General features: G+C 36.9%; 1 protein-coding gene across 3 annotated transcripts in view; it reads left to right on the top strand.

Moving 5' to 3' along the window:
* Positions 1–18,114, top strand: part of adamts3 (ADAM metallopeptidase with thrombospondin type 1 motif, 3) — a 107,804-nt gene that overhangs the window by 49,571 nt on the left and 40,119 nt on the right. For all 3 annotated transcript variants that reach the window (XM_051110490.1, XM_051110488.1, XM_051110491.1), the window contains exons 8-13: positions 4,709–4,814; positions 7,749–7,892; positions 9,762–9,894; positions 14,451–14,564; positions 14,649–14,794; positions 15,702–15,877. In XM_051110490.1, the coding sequence (XP_050966447.1) occupies positions 4,709–4,814; positions 7,749–7,892; positions 9,762–9,894; positions 14,451–14,564; positions 14,649–14,794; positions 15,702–15,877 (819 nt within the window). The remainder of the gene's footprint in view (positions 1–4,708; positions 4,815–7,748; positions 7,893–9,761; positions 9,895–14,450; positions 14,565–14,648; positions 14,795–15,701; positions 15,878–18,114) is intronic.

The following is an 18,114-nucleotide window of genomic DNA, read 5'->3' as shown; positions in this document are numbered from 1 at the left end:
TCTCTCTCGCTAATACTCCCTCGCAGTCCCCACGGGATTCTGTCAGCACCTCATCATGCTGTAAGAAACACCGACCTGACAGAATGCTGGTTGGTGTACAAGCTCTTCTTTAGACAGATTGTGGATGTGTAAAGCGTTTCACAGCACTGGATAGCAGAGACATGAAAGCGCACTTACATAAGCACATAGGAAAAAGAGATTTTGTTGTCTAAGGCTGGAGACGGCCGATGAAGCAGCAGTGCTCTCAGAGCATATCTCCTTCAGCACTGACAAAGTTCACACAGTGCACATTTAACATCTATTCAAGCTGACAGGAAAACTCAAGCTTTTTCTGAGAAGAGCACTGATCTCAGCATGAAGTGTTTATGCTGTCACTGCTACTCTCACATTTCCCTTATCATGCCACTGTATGCCCTCGTTAATCATCCGAGAAGAGCTCTTTGGCCTCTCCGTCTACCTGCAATGCATTGAGTGTCTGGCAGTGGCGATACTGAGCTAATCAGAGCCCATGTGCTTTATTGGCTTATTGACACCAGATATGAATGTAGCTTCAGAGCTGGGATCTTCAGTCAAGCATCTGTCACGGTTTTGTAGGCTTGCATCAAAGGATTGTTTCTTTCTTAGCAGTGCATGGTGCTTGTGATTGAACAAACATAGCCAAAGTCCCTGCGGTCTGATACCAGTCACAATATACTGTTTCACACTGAATACTGCACTGAAAGAAGTTTTTTTTTTTTTTTCTGCTTGCTTTGAATTATAGTGCGCTTTTCAGTGTCACTTGGGCATTGAAACACTGTCACTTTTTGGAAAATGCCTTTTTTAGTCCTAGGTTTGGAAATGAACTTTCCAAACCTGTTTACATTTTTATTCTGTGGAACAGTAAAGAAGAATGTCTCAGAGTTTTTTTTTGTTCTTTCCCTCAGTGGGATCCAATTTTGTTTAGACCCCAACATTTTTGAGAGTATTTTCCACAGAATAAAGTCATGTAAGTTTGGAATGACATGAGGCTCAGTAAATGATGACGTAGTTCTCGGTCCCACTTTATATCATGCTACCAGTCAGTTTTTGAACAGTAAGATTTGTAATGTTTCTTAAAGAAGTCTCTTCTGCTTACCAAGCCTGCATTCATTTGATCCAAAGTACAGCAAAATCAGTACAGTTTTGAAATATTTTTACTATTAGCATTACTTAATTAATTAAAATTTACTATTCAAATTTTTACTATTATACTATTTTTACTATTAAAATATTATTTTACTATTAAAATAACTGTTTTCTATTTATTTACTTCTTTTTATCTATTTCTGTGATTTCAAAGCTGAATTTTAGCATCACTACTCCAGTCAGAAATCATTCAAATATTCTGATTTGCTGCTCGAAAACATTTATTATTATGTTGAAAACTGCCGAGTACAAATTTTCCAGGTTTCTTTGATTAATAGAAAGTTCAGAAGAACAGCATTTATCTGACATAGAAGTGAAACATTATAAATGTCTTTGTCGTCACTTGTGATTTAATATTTAAAGCATCCTTGTTAAAGAAAAAAAGTAATAATTTCTATAAAAAATTATTTAAAAAAATAATACTGACTCCAAGCTTTTGAATGGTATAGTGTATACAAAAGCTTTTTATTTCAGAGAAATGCTGATCTTTAGATCTTTCTATTCATCAAAGAATCCTGAAAAATGTACTCAACTGTTTTAAATATTGATGATAATAATAAAAAATGTTTTTTGAAAAGCAAATCAGCATATTAGAGTAATTTCTGAAGGACCATGTGACACTGTAGACTGGAGTAATGATGCTGAAAATAAAGCTTTGATCACAGGAATAAATTACATTTTAAAATATATTCAAATAGAAAGCAGTTATTTTAAATAGTAAAAATATTTCACAATATTACTGCTTTTGCTGTATTATAGATCAAAAATAGTGTCGGCTTGGTAAGCAGAAGAGACTTCTTTAAAAAAACATTAAAAGTCTTACTTTTCAAAAACGTTTGACTGGTAGTGTAGGTGGCCTTAACTACTATGCACTTACATTTAAATTAGTCATTTGATATAACGCCCTTATGATGCACATACGTGCATGTAATTACATCTGTAATTAATTTCTGTAATTACATTTATAGCTACACTGTTGGCCCACCCTTAAACCTACCCATACCACCAAACCTGTCCCTAACCTTACTCGTGTCCCGCCCCAATAGCAGCAAAGTGTTTTCCACTACAGTATGAACACAATAAGTACATTATACTTATGTTTTGATGTAAGTAGTAGTTAAGGCCACCCAATATAAAGTGGGACCCAGTTTGCATTTTTGGGTAAACTATTCCTTTAACAATAAAGTAATTTGTGTACCTTGCAATACTAAGGGAATTTGTAATTTATCTACTTGAGTCCCAAACTCAGGCCTTTTGTTCAGCCAGTGTTTCTGTGTTTGACTGGAATGCTCAAAAAAATAAAGTTAAATTCATAGAGCATCAGAGTTTACTTTTTTGAGGGACATGTAAATCCTGCTATGGTCAATGTTATTGCATTACATGTTAATATTTATGTGACACTCTGCTCCCCCACGCAGACACTTAAAAACCAACGCAATTGTTCAAATCAATTTGTGCAACAGCTGCCATTAACAAGAAAAATGTGCTTTTACAAACTCAGAAATTTTCATTTCACATCACTCTTTTGAATTTTATCTGAATTTTACATATTTATATGTTTGATTGACACTTGTTTGTCATTGGTTGTTTTTGAGTGCATGCCAGATTGTGAGTAGGTTAGAACAATTGCACACTTCACTGTATTATACTAGAACAAAGTAGCTGTTTTTGTTTAACAAAATCAAATATGGTGTAATGACAGATGGCTGGTCACATTGTTTTGGCACATACTGACACATAAACTTCTCTCCCCCTCTAATAATGGTGTTTCAAATATGGATTTAAATTGTTAATCCTAAAAAGCATACTGTATGAAAAACCTGTTAACACAATCTACTACATGCCTTCTGTCATCTGATTGATAGTTTAAACTTTTTTAGCAAGTAAAATGCCTTTTAGTATAATTTTAAAATTGTCACGTTGTGGTACACATATCTTTTTGCTATGAAACTTTTACTGAAAAATAAATTTTATATCGTTAGTAATATTTGAAGAAGAACACTTAATGGACTGAAGCAATTTAGGTTTACTTGTTTACTTGTAAAAAAACAATCATGTTAAAATGTGATTGTCAAATGTGATACATCAAGCATTTGAGAATTTTTTTTTGTTTATTTGTACATCTCTCAATCATTACCCGTACAAATAAATAAAATTAAATGAAATAAGTAAAGTAAGTAAGTATACAACAAACAAAGAAAACAAATAGGCATTTAGGTATTTAGGATATTATTAAATTCAGCTCTTAAACGGAGAGTTCACTCACTAATGAAAATTCTAGGGCTGTCCTCGACCTAAAAAATTTTCTGGTCGACAGCTGATGTTTATATGCATTTTATATGCAAGTAGTCAGCTATGCATTTACAAATATCTTATTGATTTAGGTTATACTTTTTGCCAGTATAATTAACAACATCTGCACTAAATTGCATATTTGTTACCCAGCACCGCAAAACCAGTCATAAGTGTCATTTTTGTGAAACTGAGATTTATGCATCATCTGAATAAATAAGCTTTTTTATTGATGTATAGTTTGTTAGGACAAAATAGGCTAATTTTCCAACTCTCCTAGAGTTAAACAGTCGAGTTTTACTGTTTTCGAAACCATTCAGCCGATCTTTGGGTCTGGCGTTAGCACTTTTAGCAAAGCTTAGCATTGATCATTGAATCTGATTAGACTGTTAGCATCTCACTCAAAAATGACTAAAGAGTTTCAATGTTTTTAATGTTTAAAACTTGTCTCTTTCATAGTTAGATCGTGTATTAAGACCGACGGAAATTAAAGGTTATGATTTTCCAGGCTGATATGGCTAGGAACTATACTCTCATTCCGGCGTAATAATCAAGGAACTTTGCTGCCGTACCATGGGTGCAGCTTGGAAAATAGGCTAACTTCCATCAGTATAACCAGCGTAACCACCTTCTTGCACAGGGAGACTATTTTCGTAATATGATTGCGCCTGCTGCACCCACGGTACGGCAGCAAAGTTCCTTGATTATTACGCCGGAATGAGAGTTTTGGTTTTGTGCTCCAGGAATGGTTTTGGTTGCCAGAATGGTTTTGTGCTCCAGGGTCACATTTTTGCTCAGCTTGGGCCTTTTAAATAAAATAGTTAAAAAAGAAAATAAAAGAACTATAAAAGCCTGAAGTATCACATAGGGTCATTATTTATTTATTTATTTATTTATTTATTTATTTATTTATTTGTTTTTTCATTCATTTCAATTTTTTTCTAAAGTGTTCATTTAAAAAAAGACATTTCAGACTACTATTTTCTATACCAGGTTTTACAGGGCCATTACGTGTCATAACTCCAGAGAACAGGTTAAAACAAATGAAAGAACCCAACAAATAAAAAAATAATCTAATTCTGATGGACAGCTCTTTGCAGAGTTGTCAGCATCACTCTGCTCAAAGTATTACAATTACACCAAGCAGCAAGCTGTCAGAATGTAGACTCACTGGGCAAGTTATGACGGAATAAATAAACCCTAGTAACTGTTTCATCCTCTCTGTCTGTCTCTGTCACTCACTCACTCTCAGGATATGCCCCTGTCACCGGGATGTGCCACCCTGTCCGCAGCTGCACCCTCAATCATGAAGACGGCTTCTCTTCTGCCTTTGTTGTAGCCCATGAGACAGGACACGTGTAGGTTTTTAAACGTGACCAGGTGCTATTCAGCCTTTTTAGATTGATGCTATCTTTTAGCATCAATCTAATTGATATTTTATTTGTGGTTTCTTTTTCGAATACCACAAAGAATGCATGTTTTCAGATAAATTGCCATAGCTAATGTCCTTTAGGCTCTCAAGGCAAAAGCTCTATTCAGAGTAACACAATGGACATAAAAATGTCTCATGCAAGTGCACTCGCTTATCTTTTGAGGATATTAAATAATAGAGAAAGATGCCAGGATACTTGATAGATAATACCTTGTCCTTACCATCCCACTTGATATAAAGTCAGTATCTTACATTGTTCAAAACATTCCTTATTTAAGCTAATGCTTTCCTATGCAGTCCTTGTCTACTGTTTTAACAAGCCTAATCAGCCTTGCCAGGTCCCTTTTGTGGGATTCAATTCCTCTTTTAACAACAGTTGCTTAAAGTCTGTATGCATCTGACATTCAAAAGGATTTCAGAAAAAAACTCACCACCTACACAGAGATTAGTCATAGATTCAACCTCCTTATCATCTTCTCCATATTGAAACTATTGTCGAGGATTTACCCTCTCAAACATGTCTGTCTCTATCTGTTTATCTCTTTCTTTCAAATCCAGTTTTCGTTGCGCACATGACAAAGACTGGTACACCATCATTATTGTATTGCATCTCACCACCATCCTATTGATAGTCTTGATTCAGTTTGGCATTAGCACAGACTGCAATAACATTTTATTTAATTCAAAGCGAGATGTCAGGGCCTCTGAGATTGTCCTTTTCTGGCTAGCAGCCATGTAGATTGGATTCCTTCTTAAGCCTCTGTCCTTCCTGTTTTCATATCTATCTCTGCGCAAACTTCTCCATCTGTTTGACATTTGTTATGCAAGAATATATTATGAAACATCACTGTGCAGAAGAAGCCTACAGACTTACATACATTACTGTTGAAAAGTTTGAAGTCAGTAAGATTTATGCAATAAATTGATCAAAAGTGACAGAAATGTTTCATAACAATGTAAAAATATAGAAAAATCCTGAAAAAATGTGTTGTGGTACCCACAAAAAAAAAAAAAAAAACACTGATAATAAAGCAGCAAATCAGCATATTAAAATGATTTGTAAAGAATCAACTGACATTGAAGACTGGAGTAATGGCTGCTGAAAATTCAGCTCTTAAATGGAGAGTTTACTCACTAATGAAAATTCTAGGGCTGTCCTCGACTAAAAAAATTTCTGGACTAGAAGTCGTTCATTTTAAGCATTAGTCGACTATTAGTCGCACGTTTATTAATAAACCATAAAAATCATAATAATGAGCCTTTAATTGCCTACATAGCCTAATTAGCGCTCAAGCAGGCCAAAAAAGCTTGCCACAGCACACCGGCAGATATAGTATAATAAGAGTTTCAAAGTTTCATGCTCAAGTTCACAGATGGCAGAAAGCGCATCCTGATTGCTTTAATTATTTTACAAAAGCGCAATGTTTCATTGTTACTCTGAGTGGACACAAATAAACGTAGAGCCTTTACAGATTTAAAATATGTATTACTTTTATCTGTATGACCAAAAATGGCGAAGTATTTTGAGAGCAAGTGACTGCAACGGCACCTCCATCTGCCATGCAGTGAGCGCGCTAGTATTCTAGTGTTAGCTAGTATTAATAGCAGCTTCCACACTCCGCACAGGCACTTGAATAGCACACATTCTTCCAGGTTAAAACTAGACTGAGCAGCCATGTAAAGTTGCTACTACATACATTTTTCAGATGAAAAGCCATATTTGAGGTCGATGAATGACAGGTGAGTGTTTGGATGTCCTGCCTGATGTACTATATTACCATTTATACCAGCCGTTAACAATCTGTCTGTCACAGACTGTGTGACTTCGCCGCTTCCTGTGCAATTTTTTTTACTGCGACTAAGCAACTAATAAAATTTTGATCGACCAAGCCTCTTCTCATTGACTGTTAGTCAACTATTAGGGGGCAGCCCTAGAAAATTCTGTCATTAATTACTCACCCTTGTGTCGTTCCAAACCCGTAACACCTTCGTTCATCTATGGAACACAAATTAAGATATTTTTGTTGAAATCCGAGAGATTTCTGACCCTCCATAGACAGCAAGGCCAGGAAAGGTACCAAGAACATCAACAAAATAGTCAATGTGACATTAGTGGTTTAGCTGTCATTTTATGAAGCTATGAGAATTTAAAAAAATTAATAATAATGACTTGGATTTCATCAAAAATATCTTAATTTGTTTTCTGAAAATGAACAAAGGTATTACAGGTTTGGGTGACATGAGGGTGAATAGTTAATAACAGAATTTAAATTTTTATCCCTTTAAAATATACATTGTAAAAATACAGTTTTTTTTATTTAAATTTTAAATTCCAATAATATTTTATGATATTACTGTTTTACTGTATTTTTGATCAAATAAACGTAGCTTTGATTAACATAAGTGACTCAAAATCAAGAAAAAAATCTTGCTGACCCTTTTTAGGCAGTAGTGTAAATGTATAAATTAGTATATAAATTAGTATATGTTAGTTTTTCAGCTTCTCTTCTATGCTTGTCCATGTTTGATGTTTAAAATACATGAGGAGTCCAATCTGATTTCAGTGTGGGCTGGGCTACCTGCTGCAAAATTGACCAAAACAACTGACAAAATGTCACAGCTAGTTAGCCGAAAGATTTAGATTAACATTAAAAACATAGCTTTCATTGCTTTGTTGTGTCTCGCACGGTTAGGTCACAATGTCATATTGTAATTTCATACCTAGTAATAAAGTTGGGAGGCGCCGGAGGTGCATCTCTTATATAGATATATAACTATGCTAATTGGAGTAAAAAATGTTACTTCTGGCCATTGCTGCACTCGAATGTTCCTGCTTAACATAATCATGCCTTGTCTGCAGGCTGGGAATGGAGCATGACGGTCAGGGCAACCGCTGCGGTGATGAAACAGCCATGGGAAGTGTCATGGCTCCTCTGGTGCAAGCAGCCTTCCACCGCTACCACTGGTCGATGTGCAGCGGGCAAGAGCTGAAGAGATACATTCAGTGAGTTCACACTTCTCATACCTCTCTGTGCTTTATCTAGAAAGCTGGAAGGCCTTGAACTTACGTGCGTATTTTAAATAGAAATGTGTGTCTCCTCAGAGGTATGGCTATGATGAATATTGCTTGTTTGAGCGTAAATATTAGACCTTGTTTTGACTGGGGCTCTGCTTTGTTTGGTGTCACCTTAGGTTCAGTTGACTGTTTGTTTACCTGAATTAGAGTCACCAATAGGTCACTTGCTGCGAGAAAGTAGAAGTGTGAGATCAAAGGGCTTTAATTTAACTGGTCAGTAGATTGTCGCGATATCCTACAGCTTACAGACAACATGACCAACATGGATTAACTTTACACATGTGTTTGAGCGCTTTTTAATTTCTGTTTTGAATCTGAACCTCCTTTGAAGTCATAGTCAGACGATTTAGAAATAATATGGTATATTTGAAGAGATAACTGCTGAAAAACAAAACACACACACACACACAAATGGACATTCACGGTTTGTTTCACAGACCGATATGCTGTGTTCTGCACCTGGGACACTTTGAAGTAATTGTTTATATGATAAGCAATGTGAAAAGGCACACTTTTTTCTTTAAAGAGGCACTTAACATGAAAATGCAATTTTTGCATCATTTACTCATTTACTCATATCATTTCAAACCTGTATGAATTTCTTTCTTCTGTGGAACACAAACACACACACACACACAACAATATTTGAAAATGTCTGAGTGGATTTTTCTTCCCAATATGATGAAAGTAAATGGGGTCCATGCTGTTTTCTACACCACTGACTATCATTATATGGACAAAATAAATGAAACACAATCAGAATGTTCATTGTCAGGTTAGAAAAAGCAAGTATAAAAATATGAATTACCAAAGGAGCAAACTGAGACCATGTTATAGTCTAGACTAAAGGATTTGGGCTGAATTTCTGTAATAGACCCCTCAATTTGAGGTCATTTATTCATTTGAGCTCTCATTGATTCACTCAATCAGTTCAGAAGACATCTAGTGCCACTTAAGGATTTTCAAATTTATATACTGCTCCATGTTCAGGGTTAATCCTGGCATGGCCAAGGGTTGATGGGATGTAAATTACCCATGAATCTTGGCAACTTACTGCAGCCAATATAAATGAGATGTTGAGTAGCTCTCTATGACAGGAAAAGCCTTTTGAGCGTTGTCTATTGAGTTTGAAGTGGTCACTATTCTCAGTAGCCTTTGAGCTGTTTCGAATAAATGATTTTTCCATTCACACCAAGAAAATCAATTCATTTTCAGAAGCTAAATGGGGCATGCATTTACCGATGTTTTTTTTTTTGTTACTTATAACTCAATTCTTGCATAACCTTTAACCTGAAATCGCTCTTAAAGAAATGATCATGATTAAGAGCAGACACAGATTTATTTCTGATGAATGAAAAGGCCTCATTTTCACAGGAAATCCTTGAGCACCTCACTATTGGCCTCAGCTTAAATTAGCCAGTGGGAAAAGGAAATCTTTTTGAAGTTCAAAATCTCTTTGTGGGTTGAAAGTTTTGAAAGCACTTTCTCTGCATGTCCTGGCCTCACTCAGCACTTCTAGATTTTGAACATTTACTGTAAATTCACTATTGCATGGATATTAGGAGGTGTGATTGATTCAGTTCTTTGAGAGCTCAATATGGGCCCCATTTAATGATAAGAATCATATGAATCATTTAGAATGTACAAGTCTCATTTTCCTTATGCCGTATGTCCACTTTAGTTTTACCATTTGCTACTGAACCTTAGAAGTGGCTTCCAAAGTTTATAGGGCCTTTCGTTAAACACATTTATTAGGTTTACTTAAACAGCTGTAGTAACTTTGTTTGTTTTTCACAGTTCGTATGACTGCCTGCTGGATGATCCCTTCAAACATGACTGGCCGCAGCTCCCCGAACTTCCCGGCATCAATTACTCCATGGATGAGCAGTGTCGCTTTGATTTTGGCGTTGGATACAAAATCTGTACTTCAGTGAGTATGGCTAGAGGCTACATTCTCCCTTGACAGATCTGATAAATGTCAGTCATTAAACCAAGCACCAAAAAGTCGGTCTTTTAGTTTTTTGGTATTTTAATGAACGCCTCTGTCCAAGGTCATTTAGCTGGAAGTGCTTGTAATATTTTTGAGATATTTCAACGCCAGATTTCATTTAAGAATGAGAACATTTAAAGAAAGTCTGTGTCTGTTATATTGGCCTCAGCTTCACAGATAAATATGTTCTTTTAACCCCCCAAACCCTCAGCTCTAAACACTTTCAAGTATGAAATGAATAGGTGCTGCAAAGGCCCAATCACATGTACAGTGTCAGGGAAAAGAGCCTCACACCTGGTTTATGACTTGACACTGAGAACCAGCAGATGGCAAGATGTTTGGCGTTCTGTCATCAAAGGCTGTAACACTAGTAAACAAGAACAGCATGCTGTGATCCTTCCTCCCAGCCCCTCTGTCGTGCCTAAACAAGCTGTGCACCACAGCCCAGCAAAAACGCGCATCCCCGTGAAATATTCTGTGACCCACTAATCATGCTTTAAACAGTTGGTTCTCTGAAGACATGAAAAAATTGCCCCATTGTCAGTGTCGATAGAAACAATTAGATCATAATGGGCTTGTAAACAAAATATTTGTTAGGAACTATTTGTTGCTTCTCCCATCTGCAGAGTGACATTTTAATTAGCTCTCTGAGGAGTCTGTAGTACAAAAAAGGTAATTTTGCAGCAGAGCTTTTTTTTATCTTTTATTCCATGACTGTACTGTGTAATTATATTGAATGTTTAATAAGCATGTCTTGCAAGAAGCTACGTGTGGCACATGCATGAAATTCTGTCAGTTTCTTCACCTTCATGTTGATTCAAACCTGTATGTCTCTCTCTTAGAAAAGCACAAAAGGAACAAAAGAAAATACATTCCTGAAGTTTGTTCTGATTGTGTTTTTATGAGTAATTACAATAAATGCTGACTGAGGTCTTGAAACTTTTAAAAGGACAGAAAAACATTCTAAAAAGCTGTAAAATCATAAAAGCTATGATAAAAATCTTGCAATAGCCACAAAAGAAAGAACGACATATGGGTTTGGATCAAAAGAGTTATGTCATTTTGATTTAAAAATTAAAATAAAAAGGCAGCAAAAAGGAAAAAGAAACATGCACGCATGAACGATTTACAATAACAAGCCAATAACATTTAGAAAATAGATAGGATGATTTCTATTTCATGCCAACTTTAATAGGATGACAGAAGAATATCCAGTAATCGAAACTGGCTTCACCAATTGGTTGTCTCATACAGCGCAGTGCATGAAAGATATAAAGCCTCGAGCCAGTGACAGGGCTAAAGACAACTGATATCCTTTAGTCCAGATGCTTGCCAAGGGACTTGTTAGAGTCTTTAAATGTAAGTTCATTTTACAGAAACAGTCTTTCCCATTTATGCCGCCAACATAGTTCCGTTTCTCCCTTGGGCACATCCATTTATTAACCGTATGCCTGAGCCTTCCTTCTCCACACGGCATTGCAAATAAGCAGCACTGTTTTGGTGAAGAACTCAGAGCTCGTGAACCTTGCATTTCAGCTGTCATCTATTAGTTGCCTCTTCCAGTCTTGGTATCCATTTAATTATTTGTTTACATTTCTGTTGTTGTTGTTTTTCCAAGAAAGAATAGCCTGTGTAACACTATTTTGCTTCTTCGTATTGTAATATGCGTGCTACATACTCCTGCTGTGTTTAATGAAAGTAAAAAGTAGTACATAGAAGTCCAGCTGTGTGGGTATCAGCCTCCAATGGACAACAGTGTAATTTCTGAAATTATCTACTTGCATTCCGAATCACATTTGTCATAATCAAACCTAGTAAATTTAGTGGTAAATTGCCCTGTTTCATTTTAAAAAATAAATGTAATCTGGTTAATTGTGACTCGTAATAATGAATTCTTCTGATGTGCTTTATACCAGCAAACAGCTGTCTAGAAACCACAGCTAAGGTGAATTAGTAAGGAATAATTGACGACGGGCTGTTGAATTCTTAGAAATAATGCACACCCGAGGTGTCAACGGATTCTGCTTACACTATGGTTACCACACCTCAAGACATCGATCAGATGATATATTTTAAGGCATTCATCCGGGTTTTGTCCTTAAAACGCTATTGTGAGTAGGAATAATTTCTTACGCAGCTCATCCAACGCCTCTGTTGCTAATTCCAAAATGTAATTTTAGACCTAGTAACGACTCTCGAGCCGTTGATAGCAGACCAAAAGGCCCCCGATCACACCAAACACGTTTTTAGGTCTGAAAACACGAGGCGCACTGCACTGCCATTTTTTTGTGACTTTGATGCGCTGTCTGTGTTCTTGCTGCTCAACTAGTCCCAGCAGATTCAAAGGAGTGAGACAGCAGCACGCAATACACAATAACATCACAAACAAATGCCATAATGCTTTAAAAACATTTTATTATAGACAATATTTTCATATTATTTTATAGCTTGTTACTGCATAATGTTACATATTCTTTTTATTATGCCAAAAAACTACAACAGGCTTTCTTGCTTAATTAAAATCATGCAAAACAGAGCGACAGATGTTTACTTTCATGAGCCATCATGTATTTGCACGCTTGCAGCGGGAATCTCTTAAGTGAGAAAGAGAAGTTTAAAGCTTACAGGCTTCCATACGTCGTCCACCTGCGGAGTCTTCTGGGATTCGTAATGGTTCGATTCTCTCAAATCTGCATTCAATGCATTCTCGATTTCAAGAACACATTCATGTGTCCTCTGTACTTGCATTCTTGAGTATTGTAATTGAATTTTGACGGTTAATGATGACGTAGGGTGAGAACACGAGGACTCAAGATGGCATAAGAATGCATATAAAGTTTGTAAAGGTGCATTTTCACTACAGCGTTAAATCTGGCAATGCTACAACGCCACTGCTTTGGGGTGTGTGAACTTTAGGGCAGAGCATGCCTCTGAAAAATATGTTTACACCCTTTTGGCATTTCATTTTCTTCTTTTGACGGTCGTTCGCAAGCTAAACACTTCATTGTCGCCATAGCATATGATGAAAGCATGCAAAGTGCATTTACTTTTGCATGACTTTTTCAATGATATGTGATTTCAGCTCAATATTGCACCAGTTCTGCACTCAGAAACGCATCAAAATCTTGCCTTGCCAACTTTTCACAGCGATTGGTTGTCACCTGGCATTTTTCGCTCGAGATTTGCATAAAGTTGAGGAATGCCCAACCTTTTTGATACTCTCGGCCACTCTCAACCGCTCTCAAACAGATGGAAAGAGAGAGAGAAATAGAGATTAAGCTTGTGAATTACCTCTCTAACTTTGCGTCTCTCAAAAGTGATCGACAGCAACGTCTCTACTAATAGTGGAAAAGGAAAAGAGCTGTTGTTACCTCAGTTGTGAGAATTGTCCTGTAGTTTTTAAGTTGTTAATTGTAAGAGCAGCGCTAACAACATTAGCGCATATGTTAACATGTGCAAACTGTATGTGTGTGCGTCTGAAAGAGAAAAAGTGGTAGAGATAGAGTATGTGCTTTCCGTACATAATGAATTGTAATTATGTGGCAAGAACATGGAAATAATCTGTCGTTTTTATCCTGTTGTTTACTGTATTTATTTGTTTGGCCAGTATCATTGTGGGTTCTGGTTATTTTGTTGTTTTAGGCTGTAAGAACCTTTGAAATAATTGAAATCATGTGGTGAAGTGATATGGACATGTAATGCGGTCAAGAGCTGCCTGGAACTACATTCGCCAGGGGTTTCCCTGAAAATAATTCCATACCTTAGAACATTCGTCAGCCAATCAGACTCAAGCATTCAACGGCCCCGTAGTATAAAGCAGAATAAGCCATCAGAATCTCAAGGCCATCTGTTGAGGCCAAAATATTCAAACCATGTCTACACTGGACGCGGGTGACATGATCCGACAAAAGCCAATAGACCCTATATTATAATCAGTGATTCTGTCTTCTGACAACAGGACAAATGGTTTGCAGCATTCACTTTGATGCGTCAAAAGTAGACCAGCTCAAGCTGTGGTGGTGCAATGCGACTACGGTCACACATGGTGTAGACATAGTGTCAGGTGGCGCACAATGATAGATGGATAAATTTCACTCTGAAACATTGATGTATACTTGTTCATCCCCTCAGACGGAACATATACACTCTTTTTTTTTTGTTCTGGAAGCTCACTTGGCACAGATGGCACTATCAGGCGATAGGAACGTACTCGATATGTCATTTGCAGTAAACAGAAAATTCTCTTTTTCCATTCTCAGATTAATTTCCTGGGTGTCTAGCTGTAGCAGTAGTTCCAGAGTGCCACTAGTATCCTCAAGAGGGGAAACCAATTCAGTAATCACGTTCCTAAGAGGAAAAGGATTGTCAGACCTTATCTCTGGTAGAATTGTAGCTCGGCCAAAAAAGTTCAGAATTCTTTTAAATTTGTCTCGCCATTTAAAATGCTCTCTTAAAATGCCAAGCAACCAACCATGGGCACTTTTCTGTCTCTTTAGTTTCGCACATTTGATCCATGCAAGCAGCTGTGGTGCAGTCATCCAGATAACCCCTACTTCTGCAAAACCAAAAAAGGGCCTCCATTAGACGGGACTGAATGTGCACCTGGGAAGGTAATTTAATGTGTCCACATTTTGCTGGGCCTACTTTGTCCTGTTGTTCCCAATTTGATTCTCTCTCACTCCTTCCCCTCGTAGTGGTGCTACAAAGGTCACTGCATGTGGAAGAATGCCAACCAAGTGAAGCAAGATGGAGCCTGGAGTGCTTGGAGCAAGTATGGTACCTGCTCTCGCTCCTGCGGGACGGGTGTCCGCTTCAGAACCCGCCAGTGCAACAACCCTGTGTATGTTATCTACTGTACTTACAGTCAGGATTGCTAATGAAGATCACTGGCACCCTAGAGTACTTTTCATAATCTGATTCAGTCATAGGTTGCAGTTTCTTTGAAATGAAAAGAACTGTTTAGAAATAAAGCATACGGGCAGCAGGGGTGAACGTGATTGACTCTGGCCAATGAGACGAAAGGTCAAATAGTTTGTTCTTTAAATCAGTATAATTCCAATAATGCTGATATTTAAAACCACATGACCTCTGCATTGCTGTGTGTGCTCGTTTTTCTCCTAATGATAGAGATTTTATAAAAGCGTGAAATGGCCTGATTACCTGTTTACATTCACACATCTCTTTTATTGAGAAACATCTGCACAGGCTGTTTTTAATCAGAATAGCTGCCGTCTTTGACTTCTAGGTGCAATTTTCTTTTTGAGGAGAACAGTATTTTTTGTGCCAGGCAAACGAGTGGTTGCTTCTTAATTAGCATGTGTGCTTTGAGATTGAAGCAGTTGAAGGAGTTTTTTTTTTTAAATGCCAGCACATCAGTGTGCTAGTCTTGAGGAGTGTTAGTTAAGGACTTGTTAAACGCCATTTGAGTTGAGCAGATGCTCCCACTTACAGAAAATATGCATGATTGAAAATTCAAAGTAAGGCTCAGTGGTGAAAGCTGCAGTGCTTTAAACTTGTAGAAATGTCTTTTGCATTGGATCCCATTCCATGCAAACATTGATTAGGTTTTCTGAATCCAAATCTAAATATTTGATTTGTTGAAAGAAGGCATAGATGTGTTTCTAATATCTGTTTGTGCCAGACTTTGTTTTGAGTAAACTTGGTTATTGACTGCTTTTTAAACCACAGACTTGAATGTTTAAAGTACTTTGTTGACCTTTGTTTGAACATTATCTCTCATCTGTTAGTCCATCTAATGGAGGTCAGGACTGTCCAGGGGTGAACTATGAATACCAGCTGTGTAACATTGATGATTGCCCCAAACACTTTGAGGACTTCAGAGCTCAGCAGTGTCACCTTCGCAACTCCCACTTTGAATACCAGAACGCCAAACACCATTGGCTTCCCTACGAACACCCAGATGGTGAGTTTGTCAGAATTTAAAACAGCATAATTTGGGAAAATATATTTATATCCCTGAATCTGAGTGAAATAGAGTGCAGCAATGCCTGTCCACTTTTGTTCTGGAAGTATTTCTCCCATAAAAGACAGAGATTGTATCAATTCATATAATGGAGTATATTATTTTTCTGAAACACATTATTTGGCAGCCATATACAACTAAACTCTAAAATGCGTCGTGCCTAACCATACTGCTTCAGGGTTCTGTCTTTTCTTGTTTGTGTCACAGCCAATTTTCACATTGCTCTATGAATTTTCATGGCTCTTACATGTAAATGAAACAGTATATACCACCATTCTGCCAAGCCATAATTTTAATGGTGACACAATAAGATAGCAACAATAAGTAAACGTACTATTTGAAGGAGCAGGGACAGCATGTAGCAAATCAGCAGGGACCAGCTTAGCTGTCCACACACACACAGCTTGTAAATGTGTCCTCCCTCTTGGGAGAAGCACAGCACATCCATTCCAATTGTGGTCGGGTCCACTTTCCTCAGTGTATTCAGCTCAAGAAGTGAAGGCCTTTAGAGTACCCTCAAATGCAAGGTGACAAAGTGTTATTTTGAGCGTACTTTTTGTCAAACTTTGCACTTGCTGCAGTCCCTTTATGTGATGTTTTTTTGTCCGTTACCATTTATTTTTGGGCTAAATATACATACTCCTGTTGTGCTTTTGAATAGTCTCTGGGAAAGGTCTGGGAACTTTGGCCACTTCAAATGGCCAAGGACCACCCAAGAGGCCATATGACTGACAGGTAATGTGACTGACTTTTTTTGTCACATCATGTTAGGACCGTGGAAATATCTCCACAATAACAGACCGAAAATCCAGCATTTAATTGATCCTGATAAGCGTTTATTGTAGGGATGGGACAATAAATCGATTCGTGGATCGATTCTGAGATCTTGCGAATGCATCGCCATTCTCTTTGGAGTCGATTCTGAGCTTAGATTTTAACAGCAGATGGCGATCTAATCTAGTTTTTATCCGCACACTCAAATGCTCATGAAGAAAAGTGCTGAAGAGAACTTGTGCGAAATTACATGTAATTTCACCTCGGCTCAGAATGCTTTTATGACGCGAGATTATTGTAAACACAGTCCACTGTGAACACCCTTGTAATTCGCTTCAACCCTTTCAAAATGTATATATTATTATTTTAGGTTCAAGTGCGTGTAAGGATTTGGAAACAAGCAGAGCACAGCTGTTTCTAAAACAGCTGTTCAAAACTAAGCTCAGAATCGATTTGAGAAAGAATCACGATGTGTTCGGAAAATCTAAAATTGATGCTGAATCATTTCTCGATTCGCGTTGCAACGATTTATCGTCCCATACCTAGTTCATTGTCATAGTTGTAAACACGACTGCTTCCTTTTTTCATGAGGGAGTTTCCGGAAATACTGTAGAGTTCAACCAATCAGATGACGACTTTGAAATTCCTGAAACGTTTAAAATTTTGTGTGCCATATGCATCAGATGTTCAGTAGGCGTGAGACTAGTTTTTGAGTATCCCACGAAATGAAAAGTCCACATTGCTCAAAATTAAAGCCAGTGAGAAATGTCACTAAAAGCCACCTCACTATTCTTTAAGCACTTTCATTGTTTTTCCATTATACATTCGTTATTTTTTCATTATACGAACCTTAATATTTCTTAATCACAAGTTCATGAACATTAAAATGTAATTAAAGTTTTATTTTAAAATACAAAATTATGAATCACTTTATTGAAAAGTGTAAAATTATTTTTCTTTCATTGTGGTCTGTATCCTGGCATTTACAAGTGCTAAAATGAGGTAGGATTTTCTTATGAATTTTAATTATGAGTGCATTATTCAGTTGTAGAATTAGTCCCACAGAATTGTTAAGGCATGTTTTAAAATTAAGTTACTTGACCAAACACTTCCACAAGGTTTATTACTGTTGTCCACATTACCATGTTAATATTCACACACTATACGTTCATTTCATTGCATTCCATTACTGTGCTGTGCTGAAAATTATGTCATCATTTACTCATGTCATTACAAACCTGTATGACTTTTTCTTTTCTGGAACATAAAAGGTTTGAAACAACATGAGGGTGTACAAATTATGACAGAGTATTCATTTTCGGAACTGTTATTTTACCCTTGACCGTTGTGAAACAGTGAAACCTAATTAGCATATGCTAAACATTTTATAGAGTTATTCTAAT

Source organism: Labeo rohita, chromosome 5, assembly GCF_022985175.1.
Source record: "Labeo rohita strain BAU-BD-2019 chromosome 5, IGBB_LRoh.1.0, whole genome shotgun sequence".
Lineage (NCBI taxonomy): Eukaryota > Metazoa > Chordata > Actinopteri > Cypriniformes > Cyprinidae > Labeo > Labeo rohita.
This window is presented reverse-complemented; position numbering and strand designations above follow the sequence as displayed.